Consider the following 25,875-nt stretch of genomic DNA (forward strand, 5'->3'; position numbering starts at 1 on the left):
TTTCGCTTTAATAAAGCTCATCAGAATAGTTATTCATAGCCGTTCTTAACGTGAAAAATCCAGCAGAAATCTGAATTTGTTTCGAAACTATCTTACCGATTTTTCTATCAGATGTCGCTATTGCGTCCATAACGAAGTCATGTTATTGTTACTTCTAATAAGACAGAGAATTTTATTTTTCACGTTAAGAACGGCTATGAATAACTATTCTGATGAGCTTTATTAAAGCGAAATACGTATCAATAGATACATAGACGCTTTGAACGTGAAATAAAATCTTTTCTGTCTTTTTCATTTTCTTCGGATCTACTCTGTATGAGTACGAGAAACAAATTCGTTAGGATTTCTGCCTAGATGAATAGACATGTCGTGGAATGCAAATTTTAGATTCCCCATGTCTTCTTTAACATCTTTATCATCGTCTGGTCATGTCTTGCAATTTTTAGAAGGCTCCAGATTAAAGCAGAAATCTGAATTTGTTTCGAAACTATCTTACCGATTTTTCTATCAGATGTCGCTATTGCGTCCATAACGAAGTCATGTTATTGTTACTTCTAATAAGACAGAGAATTTTATTTTTCACGTTAAGAACGGCTATGAATAACTATTCTGATGAGCTTTATTAAAGCGAAATACGTATCAATAGATACATAGACGCATTGAACGTGAAATAAAATCTTTTCTGTCTTTTTCATTTTCTTCGGATCTACTCTGTATGAGTACGAGAAACAAATTCGTTAGGATTTCTGCCTAGATGAATAGACATGTCGTGGAATGCAAATTTTAGATTCCCCATGTCTTCTTTAACATCTTTATCATCGTCTGGTCATGTCTTGCAATTTTTAGAAGGCTCCAGATTAAAGCAGAAATCTGAATTTGTTTCGAAACTATCTTACCGATTTTTCTATCAGATGTCGCTATTGCGTCCATAACGAAGTCATGTTATTGTTACTTCTAATAAGACAGAGAATTTTATTTTTCACGTTAAGAACGGCTATGAATAACTATTCTGATGAGCTTTATTAAAGCGAAATACGTATCAATAGATACATAGACGCTTTGAACGTGAAATAAAATCTTTTCTGTCTTTTTCATTTTCTTCGGATCTACTCTGTATGAGTACGAGAAACAAATTCGTTAGGATTTCTGCCTAGATGAATAGACATGTCGTGGAATGCAAATTTTAGATTCCCCATGTCTTCTTTAACATCTTTATCATCGTCTGGTCATGTCTTGCAATTTTTAGAAGGCTCCAGATTAAAGCAGAAATCTGAATTTGTTTCGAAACTATCTTACCGATTTTACATGATCTTAAGTTTACAATCTATTCTACTTTCATCCATTCATGTGTTGGGGTATGGGTTCTATAATAATACATAGATAGATATACAAAAAAGTTAATTTTTAAATGTATTATTTTATTTTAGTTCTATCAGTCTTTTTTAAAGGAATCAACGATGTTGCAATTAATACTAGTTTTAGCCGCTTTGGCTGTATTCTTTTATTACTTCGCTATCAAACCTATGAGTTACTGGAAGGAAAGAGGAATAAAACAGACAAAGCCTGTATGGTTACTAGGTGACAACTGGGGAACTGTCCTAAAGATGCATAGTTTAGTGGATTTTATCCAATATGTCTATGACCAAGTTCCGGGTGTAAGGTAAGATTTTTTTAATATATACTTTTATTTTTAAATAACTTATGTGCATAAAAATGTGTAGAAGTAAATTATGAAAATAAAATTAAAACATTAATAGAGATTTTAATAATCTAATAAAATCAAAACAAACAAGTCAAACAATGTACGAAACCTTACAAATATTATTAGTTTCTATTAGTTTCTTATTTCCTTCATCCATAATTCATATTAATGGTGAATACCAAATTCCATTTGTTCCAAACTGTCACAAAATAAACAGATATTTATTTATTCAAAGATAATTTTTCTGTATAATTTCTGCTTGAATTTCAGGATAGTACGCTAATCTTTTCTTTTGTAAGTAGCTTAGTTATATTTTCCATTGTTATTTAGCTTTTTTACATATTTACGTATTCCTTCGTAAGGTTTTAATTTTAATTTAATTTTAATTGGAATAAATGTGTTAAAATAACCTCTTTTTTATATTTGTTGGGCTACATTTAGGCCTTTTTGGAAACAGTCTCGCTGGTGCATTACGTGCACAGCCAATTACCTATTCTTACTGAACCAGCTAGCAGTGCTAGAAGCACTGAACCTATAGAACCTTAAATTTACCAGTGGCGGATCCAGAAACTTTTGTCAGGGGGGGGGTCATGGGTCTTGAGGGTGATTTTGATACAGGATTTAGATGTTTGCACCTTTCAGTGGCTGATCTCCAGAAATTTTTTGTCGGGGTTGGGGGGTCATGGGTTTTGAGGGTGATTTTGATATAGGATTTAGATTTTTGCATCTTTTCGATTGATATGATTTGTGCCTCATGTAAGGGAACCATTTTCTCAATAATTATTTTAAGCGACATGTTCTCATCAAACTAATGAGAAGTTATTAAAACCCAAATACCCTACGGGTGCAAAAAAGGGTACAACATTAAGGGGTCTTAAACTTAAACAAAAAAAAATTAACAGCTACTCTGTGACAGTAAAATCAAGTGTACAAGACTATTAAATCAAAATAAAGTTATTAAAATATAAATACTGAAAAATCAAGGGCTGTCAATTTAAACTAGGTATTTTAAAGACAATTAATTTAAACCCACCTATCCTATAGCTACAAAATCATGAACAAAACCAAGGATAAATAAGTATAAACCAAAGTTAAGTTATTTAAATGCAATAACTCAATGTAAGTGTAAACATTAATGAATATATTTAATATTCCTAATAAACTCTATCTTATGAGGCGTATAGAAGCCTTTGAAATTTGTGTTTTTCAAAGAATGCTGAAGATTTCGTGGACAGAGCACGTGACCAATAACGAGGTACTGAGAAGAATGAGGACTGAGAGAGAACTCCTAAATATTGTAAATAACAGAAAAACGAATTATCTAGGACATATTTACAGAGAAGAAAAATATAACTTTTTACGGCTCATAATGGAAGGGAAAGTAGAAGGAAAAAGAGGTCCAGAAAGAAAAACATGCTCCTGGCTGAAGAATGTAAGAGACTGGACAGGCATGGACACACATTCGATACTAAGAACAGCTCAAGATAGAGAGCAATTTGCTGTAGTTATAGCCACCCTTCCGTAATGAAGAAGAAACCTTAAGAATAAATGTAAACAGCATTTTATTTAAATTAATTTATCCAACAAAAAACATAATATAATTAAGGAATAGTTATTTCTATAATTAGGAATATTAGGCTATAAGTGAGTGAAATATTTTTTTACTCGGTATTGAAATTTTTCTCACGAATTGTCAGCAACAGCCGGCAACGAGTGGTAAATAAAAGTTCAGTGATTAAAAATACTATAAGAATAAGATAAGTAAATATTATATAATTTTATAAAAATGTATTCTTTTGGCCTATTTGATTTAGCAAATCGCTCTATGATTGCATCAACATCTAGAGAAATTTCAGGATGCACATTGATGAGTGCTAAATCAGTTAACCTTTCCACACAAGTTCTATTTCTAAGCCAAGAAACGCTCTGTTGTTGCTGCACTGACTTTCAGTGTAATTAATATGTGCAGAAATATTCTGATATTTAGATACATATGAATATCGCAGTTTTCTAATACTTCTAAAATACAATCAGGAAGTTTTCCATTATTTTGCACCACTCTTTTCCACTTTTAAATCCACAGTGAAAACTCTTGTTCTACTGTGAAATATGCAGTAAGTAGATGGTCCAATAATATTATGAAAGGTGTCAACAATTTTTTTTAATGCAACTTTATCTTTTGGTGTGTTATCAGGTTTATGTAAAACAATTCGAAGATTAAATAGATTCATAACTTTCGGTAAAAGTCGTTCTTCTAAATCAGTTAAGATATTGTCTAAAAGGGGTAAATAGGTAGATCTTCAGAAATATTCTTCGCAAGAGTTAGCAGATTGGTTTTGACGACAGGTTTGACGAGAAACTATACGAGGCATCTTCAATTCAATGTCTAGTTGTTCAGTTGTTCAGCTATTTGTTTACTTCATAGTAAAGTTTGCTAAAAACAGATTCAGCATTTGATCTTTTATTTTGAACAATGCATTTAGTGTCCTCTATGGCCTCAGTAGCCTACTTAAAATCTAATTTTGGTGACTGAAGAAGACGACTAAGTGATACAGTTGTACTTAAAACATCACTAAGACAAACTACTGTTTCACAGTTTCAAAAATATCTTGGACAGCAGCCCCCAGTTCCTTTATTTGTCTTCACTAAAGTATCAGACAGAGCTAATGCAAAAATATTCACGATATTTTTTATAGATAAATTATAAAATGTAGCACACAGTCTCAATAATTATAATACATATTCAAATTACAAACAAAAAATTCGTAGACAAAACTGAAGATAAGAAATACCTAATACAAAATAAAAATATGCTGATTTAGTGCGAAAAGTCGTGTACATTGAATGAGTAATAATGTGTGGGCGGTAATTCCATCTCATCGATAATCGAACGATTTTCTGACACTTAAATAACGAATTGACAAAATTTGAAAATCGCGTAACTCTGAATTCGTGGAAGTCTTAGTCGAGGTATTACTGTATTTAGAATTGTTATTTTTTTTTAAAGAGCAATTTAAAAAGGCTTCCATATAATTCTACACTTATCCCCAAAATAAATGAGTTTGAATCATTTCAACTCTTAACTTCCTGCTTATAGGGTTGATGGGTTTTAAATTTTTTTTTAGGATTATTTAATTGATATTTAATTTTGTTTTGGGGGTGGTCATGACCCCCGTGACCCCCCCTTGGATCCGCCACTGAAATTTACCATACAATTAATAATTTCATATTCATGGGAGTCTATTTAGCGGCCAGCCACCATTTGAACTGTTAAAATACAAAATAATAGAGTTAAAAAAATAATTAAAAAAACCCGTCCTTGCAATAAAAATAAATAGAGAATGGCAATAATAATTCTTTAAGAGCTGTAAGCTCTATTGTCTTAGTGTACTATTTTTGTATTATGCATTTCCTTGAGCTTTCCAGTCATCTCTATCCAATGCTCTTGTTATCCTATTTGGTTCCATTTTGTTTTTTAAGTTCCTCACTAGATATTATGGGGTCTTTTTTTCCGTTTTTTTTTTATATTATTTTTTCGAATCGTATGACTTGCCAGTTTCCATTTAAGCTTTGCAACTTATTCTGATACTTAACAGTCAGATTTGAAATTAGGGAGCAATCTCCAATTAAAATAACAATATATAAGTGTATTATTAGGTATTGTAACGTGTTAAATAATAAAACGAGTGGTTCTGATTTATATAAACTATTTATTTAATGTTTACAGTACGATATTCGCTTATCAACTAACTAAAGCTAACAAAAGCGCCCCTTAAACACAGAAATACTTATTTACTAGAATCATCTAGAATAGTCCACCTCTCTTATATATGGGGCACGTCGAAACGAGTCTGCTCGTTACCCTGTTCCTCTCTTAGATCTGATCATTTCGATCGTCATCAACTATATATGTAGGCCCAGGATAGAGGAATCTACAGGACTCCCCAGCTCCGCATAAATTTCTCAAGAAGAAATAACAGTCTACTGTCTGTTAAGGACATGACCCCATTGGGTTAATGCAACACACAGTAATTCGTACGCCGGTTTCTCGGAAGATCACTTCAAGCATGTTTCTTACAATCTTTCAATCCAAATTTTCTAGTTCATTGCCTATCTTTGGTATAACCAAATTTTTGATGTCATAATTACACACGATTTTCTTCAAATTAGTTAGAGCACGTCATATGTGTTGTGTTGTCGGGCAAGTTCAGGAATTTTATTCATTCTTAAGATCATGTGATCTAAATATTCTTCGTTTGCAACATGTTCTTCAGAAGGTCTACAGCCAAACTCTAGATTGCAGAACGAACGAAGTCTTTACGACTTACAATATTCCAGATATGATTTTTCAAAGTTTACCACTCACACCATTTTTCGGATATTTTCTCTTTTTTTTCGCAAACATTGTTCTATAACTTTTTTCACTTAAAATGTTTTACTAAATTTCTCATTATAACTTTTATGTACTATATTTATTCAGGTATATGCATTACTAAATAAAAAAGAAAGCTTATTTTGTGTACTTTAAAATAGACTATTGTAAAATATTCTAGGACTAACGGTAACCAAAATATGATCAAATTGTGATGTTTACAACGATTTGTATATATCTATACGTACAAGAAAAGAATACTCCAGTCGTCAGAGACGAAAATGCCACTGGTCCTAAAAAATAATACCAATAAGCTGAATTTTGCTGAGAATCTAAATTTGGAGACCCCAAAAAGATGAAAAAAAATTTGCCACCCCTATCCTCTGACTTCCTTAAAACCTTGATTTATCTCTATTATTTGATGGGATGATTTATCTCTATTATTTGACACCAATGATGCTGAGCGCTGCGGAAGGCCAAATGATGCAGTTATTTCCAAACACATCAAAACATGCTAAAAATTATGATGGAAAACAGCAAAGTGAAGTTGCAAGAGATAGCTGATCCTCTAAAGTTATTAAAGGGTAGCATTTTCACTATTATACATAAACATTTGGGTTTGATAAAGCTGTTTTCCAAATGGGTGCCGCGTTTTCTCACAACACAGCAAAATCAACAACGAATTGATGAATCATGGATCCATCCAAGAAATTATTTTCATTGACTATTGAAAACAGCAAACAATCAACAGCGAGTTCTATATTGGTTTATTAGAGCGTTTGAACACTGAAATCTACACTAAATACAGGGTATAGTAAAAAACATTATGTCAGGTCAGAAGTGCACTAGATCATACTTTATATTTAATAACTATATAGGGCAGAATAACAGTTACTATAACAGCATGCAAAAAGGGAAAACACATGTATGAGAGTAGATCAGATATTAATAAAATGCAGCTCAGAATATTAGGGGAAAGAGACTAAAAGGACGTGGCTAGTGACGGTCTAGATTGATCTTGGAAAGTCCATGAAATACTGAAAAAATTAATTTAGTTGAGCTAAGGATTTTAAGTAAAGCTAAGATACAAAAGTAGAATGAACAAAAAGTAAATTTAATTACGAAAAAAACGGAAAAACCAAAATGGGTGCCAGTCAACGCTTTAGCAACGACACGATCCCAAGATATTTGTCATTGATAATATATAATGTAGATATACACAAGTTCATATATACAAATGAATATAAAAGTTCAACTTAAAAAAATGTACCTTTAACATTATTGTAAATAAACGTTGGTATTTAATGATTACAATTCCTAACCAAAATTCACAATTAAAATTCCAAATAGTTTATAAGGATAACATTTTTTTTCTTATAACAAAGTACACAGAGACCATACAACTTACATTTTCGTAAGGTAGGTCCTGTTAGACAGACAAAAAATGTCAACCATGATGTGGTTGACGGTAGCTGAGAAGCAAAACCATATTATGTAGAGTGTCTGAAAGATCTGCCTATTAATGTAAAGATGAATTTTAAGTATCAACCATCAACTTATCAACCATATCAATTATTGCCATTAAGTAGTAAACAGGATAGTCACAAGATACAGCGATGATGCTAACTTGCTATTACTTTATAGCGATCATTTACAGCACAATATATATCAGTGAACGAAAGACAAAAAATTAGCCTATATATTGTAATCCTAATAGAAAAAAAAAATTAAAAAGCAAAACTAAAATGGCAATTTTTGGCAAATGACCTTTAAGAAACAGAAGAGAACAAGAAAAACCGTAAATCCAAAGGGTAGGCGATCTTAAAAAAATGACAGGCATGAGGTGAATGAATATTACAAGAAATACAGAAATATAGAAAAAATTTGGGGAGGCTAGGCTCATGTCCAGTACAATAAAGTTGATTTAAATAAATAAATTGCAAGAAAAACAAGAAACCATTTGAAAAGAGCAGAATTATTTAATATTTAGTAGGTAACTAAAAAAATTGTTTTGAATTTAAAATTGGCAACTTTTTTCCGTAGTGTTTAAAATTACAAAAACTGACCATTAATGTCACCAACGGATGTAATTTAGTGATGTAATTCATAAAATAATAACGACTCTAATATCTGATCTCTAATCTTTTAATATAGACAATTAAGATACATACATTAAATACTGCTGCTGATATCTATTTAGATACGGGATAGCGACGATTAAAGAAATTTTCAAATTTTGGCATATTATATAAAGTAAGATTTAAACAATACAATTTAATTGTTGTATTATATGAAATATGCACTGTAAGATTAAACATTTATTTAACACAAACATAAAATTCATATTTCTGGTTCCTTCTAATTGTAAATTCCTTTGGCTATTATAAAATCACTCCTGACTTAGTTTTAATTTAGACAGAAATTTAAATTTATACTTAATAAAACCGAAACGCGTATTATGTTGACTGTTAACCATCTTAGATCTGCAAATATGTACCAACTTGTCAACTTGAAATATCACAGCTCGCAAGCATATTAGCCAAGGTGTGTCCAGTGTGACCATATTTATCAGAAAACTACTTTTTTTAGTAGATTTTCGACATAAATTAAAAATTTTAAGTAAAGAAAAATTCTAAAAAAAATCTTTGATTCCAGCAATCTTCTTTGATATTCTTTTTTCTGTATAAGCCTTCCGTGCATTCCGTATTTAGTCCTTTGAACATAGATACTCAGGTTCCTAAAGTGAACAATTTAGATGCAAAAGTATTTATACTATTTTCATTTCTTTTAAACATTCTTAAAAAAATTATAAAATAATGTTACTAAAATATATTAAAAAGTAGAGTCATAATTTGTTTTTTGTAATTACCTAAAATGGCACAAACTGGAAAGGTCCTCTTTTAAATCTAGAGACAGCCCCAATGTACAGATTTCGTAGCTATAAACGAAAAAAAAAAAACAGATTTAAAAGAAGTGCTTTTAAAATGTTTACTATTATTTTCAGATATTTTGGATGCTACCAGATGATTACACCTACTCTTGCCATACGAGATCCAGAACTTATTAAAAATATTGCCGTTAAAGACTTTGAACACTTTATGGACCACAGACAAATGATCCCTCCAAATGCTGATCTTCTATTCGGAAAGAATCTATTTGCATTAAAAGGTACAGGACGAGAAGTATTTATTGCTTTAAACTAAATAATTAATTTTTTGTCTTAATTTAATCCGATGGGTTGAAATTTTGATTACCAAGTGGTTGCGTAACTTTATTTTGAACACTTAAATATGACATATGATCGGATAGCCAAGCGGGCTGGGCGGCTGGCTTCTCCTTCGCTTCAATGCGAGAGATGTCAGCTCAAATCCCCGGCTCGGAGAATAGCAAACAAAAAGGCTAACGCAGTAGTTTAAAATTCTAAAATGAATCTGCGGCTTATTCTAGAATATGCTGGTATCTGATCGGCCTATGGTGGAGCAGTACGGCAAGAGATAAGGGCTTGCGGCTAGGTGATACTCCTCCATAGATCCCTACCGGAAGGGCGTGGAACGCCTAAATACCGGGTATATATATATATATATATATATATAAATATGACATATGTAGTTAATAAATATGGTAGTGCCCTTACTGGCACACTATATATAAATTCTAACATCTAATTCCTTAAACAAAATGGGTACAGTAATTTATTTTTCTATTTTATTAAAGGTCAAACATGGCGTGATACGAGACCGATTCTTAGTCCAACCTTTACCAGTAGCAAAATGCGAGCGATGTTCGTTCTGATGAGCGAATGCGGAGATAACTTCGTTAAGTATTTTCTGAACAAAAACGAAGAGACCATCGAAATGGAAATGAAGGATACTTTTAGACGATTTACGAACGACGTTATTGCTACGACTGCTTTTGGCATTAAAACAGATTCTTTGAAGCACAGAGATAATGAATTCTTCACTATGGGAACGAGAGCTGTAGATTTTGGGTTCTGGCGAGGTCTCAAATTTTTTGGCTACTTTCTTATACCGACAATTTTAGCAGTAAGTATTATTTAAACAGGTCAGCAACAAAAAAGTTGTTTGAATAATTTCAACCAATTCGGACAGATTTCACACATTTTCCCTTATGTTAGCTAGACCAATTTTAAATTGCCTCACATATGGAGGTACTGTCAGCCTATCTCCGTATTACACACGGTTGACATGTATACTATATAAGTATGTAAGCTGCATACACAATTTTGTTCGTAAATATTAATTTGGTTTATTTTCACAGATTATGTAATGTGACTATCATAATTATTATAATTTTGTTTACACAATAATTTCGTAACATGATCTTACAAAAGTGACTCTTTTGTTTTATCTGTGATAAATAAACAGTGTTACGGAAACAACCTAATATATCATCCTTTGCGAAGAAAGAAGATTTTGGGCTCCTCATAAAGTTTGCAGAATATTTAAAGAATATTCGAAACTAGTTTAATGGTTAAAAAAAACTTTTGGCTTTGGTGTACCTATAGTATGGCAAGACCTAAGGAATCATAGTCACGACTTACACTTTTACTCGTGTGATGTTAATGGTTCAACTCAGCAAGCAAGCAATTTAATTGAACCCCGCCTGTGAGACTTATTCTCTCCTTAGAATTACGTTAGGGTGTAACAATTCATTCATTCAATTCAGGAATATATCTACCTAGGTCAAATCCTGAGACTTGACAAAGAGAACCAAAGTGCGGAAATTACTAGAAGAGCAAGACTAGCATGGGCAGGATTTGGAAAACTTAGTTGGATACTTAAGAACCGCAAAATACCCCAATACTTGAGGATCAAAGTGTTCAACCAATGCATCCTACCTATCATAACATGTGGATGTCAAACCTGGACCCTAACCAAGGCAAACATGAATAAACTAGCCACAACAGAAAGAACAATGGAAAGAGCAATGGAAAGAGCAATGTTAGGTATACGACTGTTAGATAAAAAGAGGAACGACTGGGTAAGGTCCAAAACAAAAATCGAGGACATAGCAACAAAAATTGCCAAACTTAAATGGAGCTTCTCGGGCCACACTGCTAGACAAAAAGACCAACGTTGGAATACTACAATACAACATTGGATACCTTACGAAAGTATACGACCAAGAGGAAGACCACAGATGAGATGAGTTGATTACATTAAAAGAATAGCCGGAACAAATTGGAAATATGTTGCTCAGGATAGAGACCGATGGAAGGATTTGGGAGAGGCCTATGTCCAAACATGGACGACAGAAAGCTAAGAAGAAGAAGTAACAATTCATTAGAGCGAGAGCGAGGTGAATTATTTCGTGTGTAAGCAGGAATCACTCAACTTTCTCCCCTATAGCACTCTGATGCGCGATAGGGACACAGCTATCAACCAAATGCTTTTCATGTGGGAGTCCTGTGTAATAGAACTCCAACATGGTAACCTATCCGATTTAAATTCAGGCTAAAGTTAGGTGTTTTAGTCCTGTTATACTCTTGGATTCAACTCAAAATCAAAGCATTCTATTTAATACCCAAATCTTTCATCAGTTATTTATTTTATTCCTCATGATGCCGAAACACCTGTGCCAAAACCCTTTATTAAGAGAGTTACCACATTTAGATGAATGTGAATTACAACCTCGAATAATTAGGACTCAAGCTTTGACTTTGAAAGTAACAATAAACCAAGATTATTTTCTTAGAAAGATATAAATGACTTGGTGAGCGATCTGGATCTTCCGAAAAAGCAGCTCGGATTTCTACTCAAGATTAAAAAGTTATTACTACCTGTAGTGTCGTTTTCTTGGTTCAGATATCGTTTAAAGAATATGTGAATATTGTGTATTACTTTACCGAAAAATAAAATCTACTTTTTTGTAGTTACATTAAAGATTTGATGGTTCAATTTAAAATGTAATACGACTCCACTCAATAGCGCTTATATATCGACTCATCGAAGCGCAGCTTAAAAGAAGTGTTTCTAGGCTTCTGTTCCTATTGAACTTTCTGTTTTTGAAAGAGATCTATGAGAACTTGAAGATGAATCTTCAAAAATTTAAAGATTACGGTTGACAGATGGGCGGTGATTTAAATATCTTGGGTAAGCTGCTTGGGAAACAAGATGGTTACCCCAAATTACCCTATTTTTTATGTTCATAGGACAATCAATACCAAAAAAATCACTGGTCAATGGTGAATTTGAAGTAAAAGACGCTTACGATTGGACCAATGTTTTGCAAGAGAGTTTTGGTATTCTCCCAAAAGAGAAAGAATGTTTCATGTACTTGGTTACCAAGTTTCCAGGTCTCTTGGAGATGAAATCCAAAATAGGTATATTTGTTAAGGCCGATATCAGAATACTTCTAGCGAATCAATATTTTTTTAACATCATGGCAGATTTTCAAAGAGAAGTGTGTCAGGCCGAGGGCAACCCTAGATGTAATCTTTAATCTGTAATGTTTTTTCAAGACTTGGGTTGTCTCATGAGCTTAAAGGTATATTTTCTTTACTACTACCTAAACTATTTTCCTGAGAATTTGTGGACTTTGTTTATCTAGATTTCTCTAAAGCCTTTGACCGTGTACCTAAGCGCAGACTTCTACATAAGCTAGAACATTTCGGAGTTCGCGGTACTTTACTTCGTTGGATAGACGATTTTCTGACAGATCGATATTACAAAGTTAGAGTTGGCGAATCTTTCTCACAGGACAGGTTAGTGGAAAGTGGAGTGCCCCATGGTTCCGTCCTTGGACCTCTGCTGTTTACGGTTTACATCAGCGATGTTCCTTATTATGTCTTAAGTAAAATATCGTTCTACGCTGATGACACAAAAATATATGCCAATCCAATCACAAACCAGCTAATCCTAAAAATGGACTTGGACTCTATTTTAACTTGGTGTTCTCAGTGGTTACTACCCTTAAACGCGGAAAAATGTATAGTGCTTCGAATTGGAAAAAATAACCCACTTGTGCCGTACTTTGTTAACGGGCAGCCATTAGATTCTGTGTTTTCGTACAACGATCTTGGTGTTATCATAAACAGCAGCCTAACTTGGTCCGACCATATTACCTCTATTTGTAAATGTGCGAACTCCAGACTGTATCTTATTCGGAGGTGTTTTTCGAGAGTTTCAATGCAATCATTATGTAAACTTTACACTCTGTACGTAGGACCCATACTTGAATACGCTGGACCAACGTGGTATCCTGATCTGGTTCGAGACAAGACTATATTGGAAAACGTCCAAAGAAAAGCCACTCGAATTTCTTTGGGACCGAGAAGACCTTCTTACGCAGAAAGATTTAGTATGGCTACCATTAATCAAAATGAACGCCTCAGAGGTCATCCGTTCAAACTGAAGAAAGAAAATTTTTCTACAAGATCAAGGCAGAACTTTTTACCAAATAGAGTTTTTGAGTGCTGAAATAACCTTAACGATAACATTGTCTCTGCTCCCTCTACCAACTCGTTCAAAAAGAGACTTGACCGTTTTGCATTATAGTTAAAATATTATTTTTCTTTTAAAACAAAAATTGTAATTTTATTTCTTTTATTTGTAATTTCTGTTTTTTACTAGTAGGTTATTAATAAAATTTCTTTGTTTTTGGGCATAATCGGGACTTAGTTCCTCTGCCCTCGCTTATGTATAATAATAATAATAATAATGTGAGTAACAAACACGAAGAACGTTTCCTTCAAAATACCAAAAAGATGAAAAGAAGATAGGTATTAAGGAAATTAGAGCACAAAAATAATAGCAGACTACTACTGGATCTTCCAGAAAGACATTCCATATAGTATTTATAAGTAAAAATGTACCAAGAGGGATCTCATAGTAAGGAAACGATTTTAGGTAACTTTCGAAAGTTTATTTGGAATAAAAAATAAATCTTCAAAATAATAAACTTATCACATATTTTTGTATTAAATGCGTATATCTTTTTAGAGTAACACCATTGGTAAAACAGACCTATTTGTAAAACAACGTGTTACAGCCAAACGAGGATTATTTTTTACTCAGCGCATCACAAACCTTATAAATCAGTTGAAGTTACCAAAACTTCTTCTTCTTCTTAAAGTGCCTATCCGTTCCGGATGTTGGCGATCATCACGGCTATCTTTACTTTGTTTATTGCAGCGCGGAACAGTTCAATGGTAGTCGTGTTATACCACTTTCGTAAATTTTGAAGCCAGGAAATGCGTCTTCTTCCCGGTCCTTTCCTACCATTTACCTTCCCTTGGAGAATCAGCTGGAGAAGGCCGTAACGTTCGTGAGATTTCTCATTACATGTCCTAGATATTCCAACTTTTTAGTTTTGGCGGTCATGAGAATTTCACATTCTTTCCCCATTCTACGCATGACCTCCACATTAGTAACTCTGTCAACCCAGGATATACGTAAGATGCGCCTATAACACCACATTTCGAAAGCTTCGAGCCGATTCATAGATGCAAAAGTCAATGTTCACGCTTCCATTCCATAGAGTAGAACTGTGAATTATGTAGCAGTTCAATAGACGGCATTTTGTTTTTAATGATATATCTCGACTGTTGAAAATGGTTCTTATTCTAACGAATGCTGCTTTTCCTTTTATTATTCGCTGTTTAATTTCTGTTGAGTGGTGCCATTGGCTATTTAAATATATATATATATATATATATATATATATATATATATATATATATATATATATATATATTGTTATGATATGTAAAATCGAGAAAAATATTGGGTTGATTAAAATATTTCAAAGTGCAAAAACATTAAAATAATTCAGATAAGTAGGATAATAACCAACAAACATTTCGAAGAAGGAAAGTTATTAAATTCTTGGATTACCTGTACTAAACAAAATGTAAGCTATGCATAAATTATTTCTTTGTTATACTTGAGTGACCCGCATAATTTTAAGTGAAATCCAAAGACAATTGAACCGGGTTTTCCAAATACATTAATGCAGTGATTAGAGACAAATAGAAGAGATTTTAGAAAGAGGTTTTTGTTAGTTTTTAAGAATTATAGAAAACTATTATTTGTAAATAAGTTTTAGGAAATTTTATAATTATAGGTAAAAATTTGTTTGTTATCGAAATGAAAAAATGGGGGAATTGTGACGAGTTTTGATTGGCGGAGATTGAAAAAGGTGGGATAGGTATGTAGGAATGAAAGTTTAGCTAGATTTAGGAGAGAGAAAAGATAATCAGTTGGTTTTCCAAGTCTGTAAGACGAACAGTGATTGTTCTCTGGCGGTTCCCGAGAAGTAGCAAGCAGTAGTGTTGAATGTTAGTGAGTTTTTGTGGAGTTAGTGTATCTGACAGAAGCTGAAGCGACAAAATATTGTAAGTCATATTTTTCTACTTATATTCCAAGAGTCACTGTTCAGGCCAACGAGAGATTCAGTTTATCGTAAAGAGAAGATATTCCAAGAGTTATTTTTCACTCGGGCCAACGAGAGATTCAGTTTATCGAGAGGAGAAAGGCTATCATAATTTGAATGATTTGTGCTTTTGAAGGAGATCATTAAGGACGATATACTTGCAACAATCTGTTGTAAGATTGCTGATTACATAGGGAGCGTTTGAGAGGAGATAATATAGTCTACAAGGAACAAGGATTTGGACCATTCATCATCAGAGAGAGATATTTTTGTTTTCTGCAGTTTTTTCTTTTATTGATAACACAATTTTTACACTTAATTTAGAAAGGATATAAATATTTTGATTAGGAGAGTTAGAATAGTTTGGGATTTTGAGATTTCAATTAATATTGTTTGTACCATTAATTTTGATTGTTCACGTACGTAGAACAAAATTTTGAGAATCATTATATGAGATTTGTTTATTGAAAACTTTTGAGTGTGAATTATTTCATTATTTTTATTTCAATATATAGTGTTAGATCATATGTGTTTTTTATTATTCCGGTATTCTTTGGACCTTACCTTTCACATGTAATAGCATAGATATTGAAGCACGAATTTAACCCTGAGATAAAAGAATTAAAAATTGTGATAGAGTCATAATCATCTCATTTAAATAATGTTAATTAATCAAAAAATTAATTAGCTAATTATTGCCTGGCGCACCAAGACTTTAAATATCACAATAATATATATATTGCTCGACTCTCGACTCTTTCGATATTCTGTTGGTTTATTGTAAGTTGAGCGTTTAGTATTGGTTTTTTACTAATTGTCATAAATTTGGTTTTCTTTATGTTAAGAGCTAGTCCGTATCTGTTGCTGACTTCTGTTATGCGGTTTGTTAATACATATCTGTAAGTCATTCAGATTATCGGCAAAAACTAGCAAAATTTTAGCCAGTTACCAAAACTAGTTTTCCAAAATTTTTGTTTACAGGCCTGTGTTATTTTCTTTTTTATTTTATATGAGACGAATTGTTTTTTTATAGGTATACGATTTCATACTTACATATGTATATTTTGTTTTTAGTTTTTTAAAGTTTCAATTTTTGGCAAAGAATTAAGTGAATTCTTTATAGAACTTATTGATAAGACAGTCAAAACTAGAGAAGAGAAACAAATTGTTCGTCCTGACATGATACACTTACTAATGGAGGCTAAAAAAGGAGTTCAACAAAAAGAGGAGAAGGTTATAGATACTGGATTTGCAGTAGTAGAAGAAGCAGATTTAGGTAAGTAATTGAAATATTTTAAACAATATTTCTAATAGATTTCAGGGCCATTAATAACGTATTATTTTACGATTTGATAAATAATACTCTATTTAATGGCCCCTTAAAAACTTTCCCAAAATTAGTATTTTTTTTTTATTTAAAATATCAAGCGGGATGTAGTTTTGTAAAGCTAGAACTTTAAGCACTAGAGTTATTCGTTGAAGTTCGACTAGTAAGGTATCTTCTTCTTAAGGTGTCCTCTCCATTACTGAAGGTTGGCTATAACTATAGCAAATTGCTCTCTATCTTGAGCTGTTCTTAGTATCGAATGTGTGTCCATGCCTGTCCAGTCTCTTACATTTTTTAGCCAGGAGCATTTTCTTCTTCCTGGAGCTCTTCTTCCTTCCGCTTTCCCTTACATTATCAGTCATAGGAAGTATTTTTCTCCTCTGTAAATATGTCCTAGAGGTATAATAGACTTAAACCCTGAAAACCAAAGTAAAAGTTATCCTCCAACACCAAATTGTTCTATATGATCCACATATAGTTCAGTAAAAAGTTACACTATTTCGAGCCTTTGTGTAGAAGTGGAGGTTTTCCATATTTTTTGGGGAAATTATAATATTATTACTGAAAAAACTATTTTTTTAACAGTTTTGTAAAAGTCATTAGCTATTTCAGTGATCGGTGTTAGGTTAGTAATAAGCTCTTAAAGGGACGTCAACCTCACCACCATCTCAAGGGGCGCTATTTTTTAAAGGGAAAAGAGGCTTCCACAGGCCTAGGTCATATAAACCTGTGGTACGAAAAAACCCACTCTAGACTTTCTATGAACAATGTCGCATGAATATCTATCCAATAGTAAATTCCAACAAAATAATTTTAAATACTCAAATTATTTCTTGCATAAATGAGTCTGAAGTAAACTTATTCATTAGTTTAAGTAAACTTATTTCAGTTTCAGTCCTCTTCAAATACAACATCCTCCTCTTCTCTATCTTCATCTATGATGGTTGTGTCCCTATTATCACATCCTAGGTCTGCGTAATTGCTGCATATGCTTGAGCAGTTTAGACCACTCTTTCCGCACTCACAGTTACACATTACATTCGTCGTTGCAAGTACACACTATGAGACAAAGTAATTCAAATTTAAAAGGGAAATTCCCAGTGGTTGGCTGTATACCATACTTTCAAAAACTTACAATAAAGTAAAAACTTCCTTTTATAAAATGGTATAAAATCTTCTTATTAAAATTTTTAAAAATTATCCAAAATGAATTTATAAGTTTTCAGAAAGTTTTCGATCCTATCAGATCATCATCATCAGTGAAAAACGCCTATATTTACTGTATAGTTCCAACTACTATATAGACATTGTTGACTGGATGATTTAATAGTATCGAAAACGTTCTGAAAATTTATAAATCCATTTTGGATAATTTTTAAAAAATTGAATAATAAAATGTAATACCATTTTACAACAGCAACTTTTAACTACATTATAAGTTTATGTGTGGAAAGTACGTGCTGCAGCTTCCGAGCTGGTGTAATTGGTGTCAGGTGTTCGTTAATTTTCTTCCAACCCCACTACTTCCAATATAGATTGTTTTGCAATAGCCTTCAAGTACGACTGGTAGCGAAAACAATCTAGATTTTTTATGTTATGGCACCAAATATCGCAAGAAAGAAATGCATTCCTTCCTTCTGAGGTCAGCTTTGGGGTCGTTGAAGACTACAAGTTTTCTACGAAAAACATCGTTGACTTGTCCTTTCCCATACGCTGTAATTTTCCCCTTCTTGTAGATAGCTGATACCGTGTCACATTCTGTAAAGGCGTATATTACTTTTTCCTGCTGATTGCTTTTCTGTGGTACCACAATTTTTAGTTTCTTTATCATCACAAATAACACAAGATTTAACGTCGTTCTTAGTTCATGAACTGTGCAATTACATCTTTGCAAGTGTACTCTTCTTCTTCAAGTGCCATCTCCGCGGCGGAGGTCGGCAATCATCATAGCTATTCGAACTTTTGAGACGGCTGCAAGTGTACTGCAAGAAGTGAAATAAGGTCCATTTTGTAGTTAGCGTTAACTAAAAATTCACTATGGTTTATGGTTTTACTTCAATGCTAGAACGTGCTCTGCGTAGATGTTCTTCATATTTTGCATCTTGTTGCTGCTATCGATCAAATATAACAGTTGCTGTTCCGTAATGAGTAATTACGTAGTCTATGTATTACTCGCAAATCTGTTTGAAGGTAACTGTAACAGACAACACGATGACATAAGTGACCTCCATTAATGATGAATGACATCTGTGGTAACCATTGAAGATTTGTTTTCTTTTCTCATCAAGCCAGATTCTTCGAACAAAGATGGAGAATACGCACATAGTTTATATTAAAATATTTCTTTAAGTCTCTTGTCACTCCTTACTGTGCACATCATTCGACGTAGAAGAGTGTTTGGGTTTACCTAAACCATTATGTCTTTCAAAGCCGAGGTTTAACAAACCCTTTATCACAGTTCTCGTTTTTATTTCCTATAACCCCTGTTGATAGTAAAGAGAGTTCAGGTGTTTTAGAAAACGGATTGTATTCTAGCCATGATATAAAAGTCTTTAAGACCTTGCTTTTTCTTTTCTGCCTTACAAGTCTTAGCGCCACGTGCTGCTTTAACTGCTTTGCACACCCTAGAAACCTAGAACACATTGGCATGGAGTTAATCCAAGTTGCAATTGTTGTAGCTGTAATTCCTCTGCCTCCGGTCAATCCACCCCTGCTTTTTAATGACCTACTTTATGGTCATATCACCTGCTTTCGTCAGAATCTATACAACATTTTCTATAGAAATGAAATTAATCAATATGTGATTGAAATGTGATTGAAAATTTAGAATATTTTTTATTTCAAGTTCTTTGTTAAGTTACAGATTTAGTTTTTAGAAGAACAGAATAATGTTTTAATACTTCGTACTTATTGAGATTTTTTTTTAATTATTTTACTGTTTGCAAATTTTAACATCTTTATTTCGAGTTTACTTTTAAAATTTTCAAAACTAATTAATTTAAACTTATTATAGTCTACATGTAGGTACACCACCCGTAACTTTGGAACCGTTCGTTTAAGAAGTAATATGCATAGAACCTTTTTTGTTCCAAATTTAATGTAGAACATTTTTATATAGAACATTGTTCACGCTAAACCGCATAGTTATATAAATATTGACGACAAACGTAAAAAACTACTAATTTACCGACTCCCCCCAACCCCAAAATCCGACGCTCCAGGATTTTTTTACTGAACAATATTTGGATCATATAATAACAATTTGGTGTTGGAGGAAAACTTTTATTTTGGATGTCGGGGTTAGGTCTTTTTTCGACCAATTGTACTATACTAAGACGCTGAAGGTATTTACAGTCAAAATGTATTCATAAGAGTAATATAAAAACTTTTTAAAATACATAAAAACAATAATAAGCTATTGCTTTTAGGCTACAACACAATAGTTGAGCTTTACCTTAACAATTATCATGATAGTACAAAAATGTCCTAATATAATGTGTCTTCAAAAATTTGAGATAGTTTTAAACAAACTGTACAAAAAGATATTTGAACCGTCTAATATCATCCATAGAGAAATATTGCAATATTAATTAAAAAAGACATTTTGCCGATTAACGATTCAAATAATATAAGGAAAATATATACGCCGCAAATCTTTCTGCTCTTCCCCTATCAGTTAATGAGGTGCATTATACTTTGAATTATTAAATATCTGTAGAAATAATGCAAGAATTTAAGAAACTGGAGTAATTCCAACATCGTAGTCCATGAGACAGTTAACCAAATATTAAGATAGTGGAAAACGTGTTAGGTGTAAGTCATAGTAGTGCCACAGTATATTGCTAAATAGCAAATAATACTACAATGACACAAGAAAATAGCTTTAGAAAAATATAGGTTAAATACTCACAGCCTTTTTACCCCCATACCCACAACTTAGCACTTGTGTTATTTTGTTTTTTTTATACTCCAAAATCCAATAATAATATCCTAATATATTCAACTAACAAATTAAAGTGTAATATAAAGTGTCTCTTCCTCTACTTCTAATATTTAATTATCACTAGTATTAATTGAAGACATGTTTTTTTTTGGTACAATATTCATAATATCATATGTTTTTCAATGTAATATACTATGTCACATAAGTACATATGTCCTAAATTTAATTTACAGGAAATGGTAAAGGTGCCAGAGAAATTACTAATGTAGATATAGCTGCTCACGCTATGGTCTTCTTCTTCGCCGGTTTTGATGCCGTGTCTTCCTTAATGTGTTTTGCAACCTACGAATTAGCAGTAAACCCTGATACTCAAGATAAGTTAAGAGAAGAAGTCGAAGAAACGTTGAGAGAATGTAATGGCAAGCTGACATACGAAGCTTTGTTAAAAATGAAGTACTTGGATATGGTTGTTTCAGGTAAGATTAACAGTCTAAAAGATTTATTGATTTTATGATTTTAAAACATGAAATTTACTTTTTTTATTCCTCGACAATTTTGTTTTCAGTTATTTTAGAATATGCATATATCGTGGGCATACTGCAAAAACTGACCAAGTCAAATATGATGCTTTCGAGATAATTGATGTTGAATATTTTGTAATTTTATTTGAGTTTATTTCTAAATCAATTTAAAAGGATATGTATTTTTTCTTTCCAGGTATTAAATGGTTGAAGTTAGTGATTCTAAGTATCTCTAAAGATTGTATTTATCTTTTTGTTTTTCGCAAAAAAAATTGACTTGGTCACTTTTTGATGTAGAAATTTTCTCATATTGACATCATGGCCACAAAATGATAATTATTGATCAATAATAAAACACAAAGAAAATACCTATGTCTAATTTTATTTATTTACAGTGTAAGGCTGAAGTTTCAAATAAAAACATTTACTTTATTTTTTAAATTGGAAAATGATAACAAAAATGTAAAAGTTTCTATACTAGAATTAATCTGACTCCGAATCGGACAAGTAGAACTAATCCAAATCCGAATCGGACAATACTGATGGCTCTGGAGCAACATCTTTTTTTCCACTCTCTGATGGTATTGACTGATACCAAGCATGGAATTCAGAGGGAATTGTTCCTGTCTTACATAATTTTAGAAGATCCTGCTTTTTAAGTTTAGAAATAGGAATTTCTTTAGAGTATAATAGTTGAATTTCTTTTATAGGATTTATAACTCGTTTAGTACGTCCAACTACATTGAACATAAGAAATTCTGGATCACTATAGTTGTACTTAAATAGTATATATTGCGGTTTATCTGCTTCATATCGCATACATTTAATTTTTAGCCAATTAACACGATTTCCGTTTTCATCAATGGTTCTATTTTTAAGAGTATTAGCAGCTAGGGTCTTTATGTCAAGAAAATCATTATACCTTAATTCCTGTACGTTATATGGATCACTTCTTTTGTTTCGGCCTCTTTTGGAGCGTGCCAGTCTAAAAATGTTTAACCAATCATGCATAGTGTATACTGGAACATTCTTTTTAGCATTTTCTATGGCGCTGTGCATGGAATCTACTTCCATATAAGAATGCCCAGATTCCAAAAAATTATGCTGTACAATATTTAAATTGCTGTTTTGTACGATAAATAGAAATAATGCTGCAATAAACTGATTTCTGTTTTGACCGCTACAGGTATCAGACAACAAACTTATTTCGATAATATTTTGTGGCAAAGATTTTATAAACTTAAGCAGACATGTACCTATTTCTGAACTGCCCCTTTGACCATTAATTTCAGTCCATGCGTAGCAGTGGGCTTTTTGACTAGCTGCTTCGTAAATTGTGAGATTGTACGCGCACAGCTTTCTACTGTAATACATTGGTGAGACATCTGAAGAAGGTATTTGCAGAACGCTTTGTAAATCAAACGTGACACTTAAAAAACTATTATCAGTCATTGCGCGCTCTTTGTCTGATTTTTTTGCTAAATTTGCTTCGTCTCGTCTTTTAATGTGATTCTGATATTTTTCTTCTAAATCTGCAGCTTTTGTCTTCAAGTAGTTCGTGCATGTTAGGCACTGATCCTTTTTAGGCTTAAAAAAGGACAAATTAAAGTTGGTACCAAAAATGCGACGGTAAGTTATTTGAGATGCGTATTCCTTTCCCGTTTTCTTGCAATCTTCCACATATAGTTCGTACATTTTTGCGATAGATAAATTAGAATCTAAATATTCTCGTTTAGTTGATGATCTACAGTAGTGAGATGCCATGGTTGGAAAACTTTGTACATGCGCTTTGATTGACGCTATAATATCAGGTTTGGTTTTATTAGCCGGTTCCTTTTTACCACGTTTGTCGTTAGTTGCAAATATTCCTATATCATTTGCTTCAGAAAATGCCTTATCCACTGGCCCGTGGCTTATACACAAAGTGCGTAGAAAGAAATTCTTGCAAACTCGAATTTTTTTACCCTGGTTTAGGAAATGATAGTACCTACTTGCAGTTTTGAGAGCACCTGTTCCAGAACGAACTCTTCTACAAGTAGGTTCTTTGCTCGCAACACAATAGAGAATATAATCTTTTTGACGATTATAGTCTAATCTCTAAAATTCCGAGCATAACTGGTTTCTGAAATCATCATTAAAACTAAGAGAGCATTTGAATTTACAAGAGTTGCAATTAATCAATTTTGGTTTTTTTGCTGCAATGACTGTTCCTTTTGATTTGTAAGGCAAACTTGACATTCTATTTTTCTTTTTAATATTTCTTTTCCATCGGGAAGGGTTAGCTCTTCTCCAACGACATTCTTGTTTTGATAAGGGTACATCACTATCAGTTGATTCAACATTTGATAAACCATCATCATCACTCGGAATATAGTTATCACTACTGCCGGTAGAAAAATCTGAACCACTATAAACGACCATTTTCTCAAACGTAGGTGACACAGGTATATTACTCACCTCAGTAGAGCTATTATGTCCTTCACAATGTTTGGTATTCTCTTTTTCATTATCAGACGTGGTAGTTGAACATCCTTGCATTAGAGTAGTATTGAATGAACCTAATTAAAATATTAGTTTAGGATAAAAAGATCAGTTTTAAAATGTATATTTACCTTCCGTAGTGCTGGTTCCAGCTGACAAAATAGGAATGTGTTGTGATGTTGATTTAGAAGACCATAGTTCTGAAACCGTTACTTATTATTAGTCACCCTAATTTGATCTCATTATTATGTTTTATATTTTAAAACAGCAAAATGATCAACAACAAAAATCTACATAGAATATTAACTTTGTATCAGCGGCATTTACTGTTGATGGTTAGGAAGTGGGGCGATAAATATTATTTTTTAAGGAAAACGTTTATCTGCTAAGAGCTAAGTAATAGATACTTTTATAATTTGTTGTCCTCATCATAACCTCAAAATTATTTTCAATAAATATTACGAAATTACAACACTCACCTGCGTTATTTTCATGTGAAGTACTAGCTTCGCCTTCATCTAAACACATTTGTACTAAAAACTTTCCCCTGGACGTCATAATGAAAGATAAACTTAATATTTCCTTTTCCAACACGTGATAATTCAACTGATAAACATAAAACGTGTAGGTAATACTAAAACATCAAAAAGTGACCAAGTCGTAATAGCCAATTGTCGCAGTTCAATGTTGATATGAAATGTGAATCACATTTCATGCAAAAGTGACCAAGTCAACATGATCATTTCTTCCAGTCTATTGATACGCATACCGAGACATAGACATTTGGATGTTATGTGTGTTGCGGCATCGTGCCTTTATATTTTGACTTGGGCACTTTTCCAGGTATTCGGTTACGTCTTTCGAGTGACTTGGATTGATAAACGAAAAATCGATAAAAATTGACTTGGTCAGTTTTTGCAGTATACCCACGATATATATATATATATATATATATATATATATATATATATATATATATATATATATATATATATACATATATAGTAACACACACAGAATCCAGATTCAAATTCCAGAGCTAGAATATCATAGACCAAAAGCCCGATAAAAACAATAGGAATAAAATTTCAAACAACGCTTACAAGAGAACTGTTAGGCAACGCAAAGAACAAAAACACACAAATAATATAGTACTAAGATATAGCACTCCATGGGGAGTCTGTCTCTCATCGTACGTGTCTCCAGGTGGTGGATAGGAGAGCACCCTAACCGGTCATAGGACCGGTGGGTAGTTGGGAAATAAAAATACCGACCGCGAACCAAAACAGATTAAGGTATGGCAACCCTAACAGAAGAGTCCTGGCCCTCCAGGTTGGGGGTTGAGCTGGAGACTCACAACCTCTTCCTGTAAAAAAACATGTTACGGAACCTCATGAACTATTAGCTGGACGGAACTTCCAACGACGATTCTGTTATAAAGTCTGTCTATAAAGTAGATGTTTTAGCACTGCAGAAAATGCGGTGGACGGAAACTGGCAATCTTGACAAGAGAACCCATTCCATATATTACAGCTGCAATGAAAGCCACTACATAAACGGGGTCGGATTTATTGTAAACAGAAGAACGAAATACCAACAAAACAAAGTATATGAAAATAATCACGCACCCACAAATCCTACAACTACTTGTTATAGAAAACGATGTCATCGAAGCAGTGAACGAATTGTATACCTGGGAGCGCTCCTTAACACTGAAAAAATACTACCGCAGAAATAAACCGCAGAATTTGCACGACCAACAGATGCTAATTTGGGTTCAATCTCCTGTTTAGATCCACAATTATATCGAAAAATAAAACTCTACAAAACAATAATACACCTAGTCTTAACATATGGTTTAGAGATGTAGGCTCTATCTATTTCTCTATCTATACAGCCCTTGCTGTCCAATTTTGGATATAGGCCTCCTCTTCCTTCTTCCACGTCTCTCTATTATAGGCAGTTTGTATCCACTTCGGGCCTGCGTGTTTTTTCAAGTCATCTGACCATCTCATTTGTGGCCTTCCTCTTTTTCGTTTGTAACTATATGGTCTCCAGTGTATAATCATCTTATTCCATCTGTCGTCTTTCTGTCTTATGGTATGTCCAGCGAACTTATACTTAAGTTTTGCTATC

The 25,875-nt window shown here is 32.8% G+C and overlaps 2 protein-coding genes across 2 annotated transcripts in view; one reads left to right on the forward strand and one right to left on the reverse strand.

The window, feature by feature from the left end:
• The window catches only part of LOC140441777 (uncharacterized), a 58,766-nt gene that overhangs the window by 28,806 nt on the left and 4,085 nt on the right, over positions 1–25,875 (forward strand). The window contains exons 8-12 of the mRNA XM_072532730.1: positions 1,428–1,660; positions 9,079–9,242; positions 9,789–10,117; positions 16,542–16,743; positions 20,971–21,213. Coding sequence (XP_072388831.1) covers positions 1,428–1,660; positions 9,079–9,242; positions 9,789–10,117; positions 16,542–16,743; positions 20,971–21,213 — 1,171 coding nt within the window. The remainder of the gene's footprint in view (positions 1–1,427; positions 1,661–9,078; positions 9,243–9,788; positions 10,118–16,541; positions 16,744–20,970; positions 21,214–25,875) is intronic.
• Positions 23,150–24,340, reverse strand: LOC140448714 (uncharacterized). The gene is made up of 3 exons (XM_072541828.1): positions 24,219–24,340; positions 23,871–23,939; positions 23,150–23,816 (listed from the first exon to the last, which is right to left on the reverse strand). Exons 1-3 carry the CDS (start codon positions 24,295–24,297, stop codon positions 23,356–23,358), a joined length of 609 nt encoding a protein of 202 aa, XP_072397929.1. The 5' UTR covers positions 24,298–24,340; the 3' UTR covers positions 23,150–23,355.

This window comes from Diabrotica undecimpunctata, chromosome 1 (assembly GCF_040954645.1).
Source record: "Diabrotica undecimpunctata isolate CICGRU chromosome 1, icDiaUnde3, whole genome shotgun sequence".
NCBI lineage: Eukaryota > Metazoa > Arthropoda > Insecta > Coleoptera > Chrysomelidae > Diabrotica > Diabrotica undecimpunctata.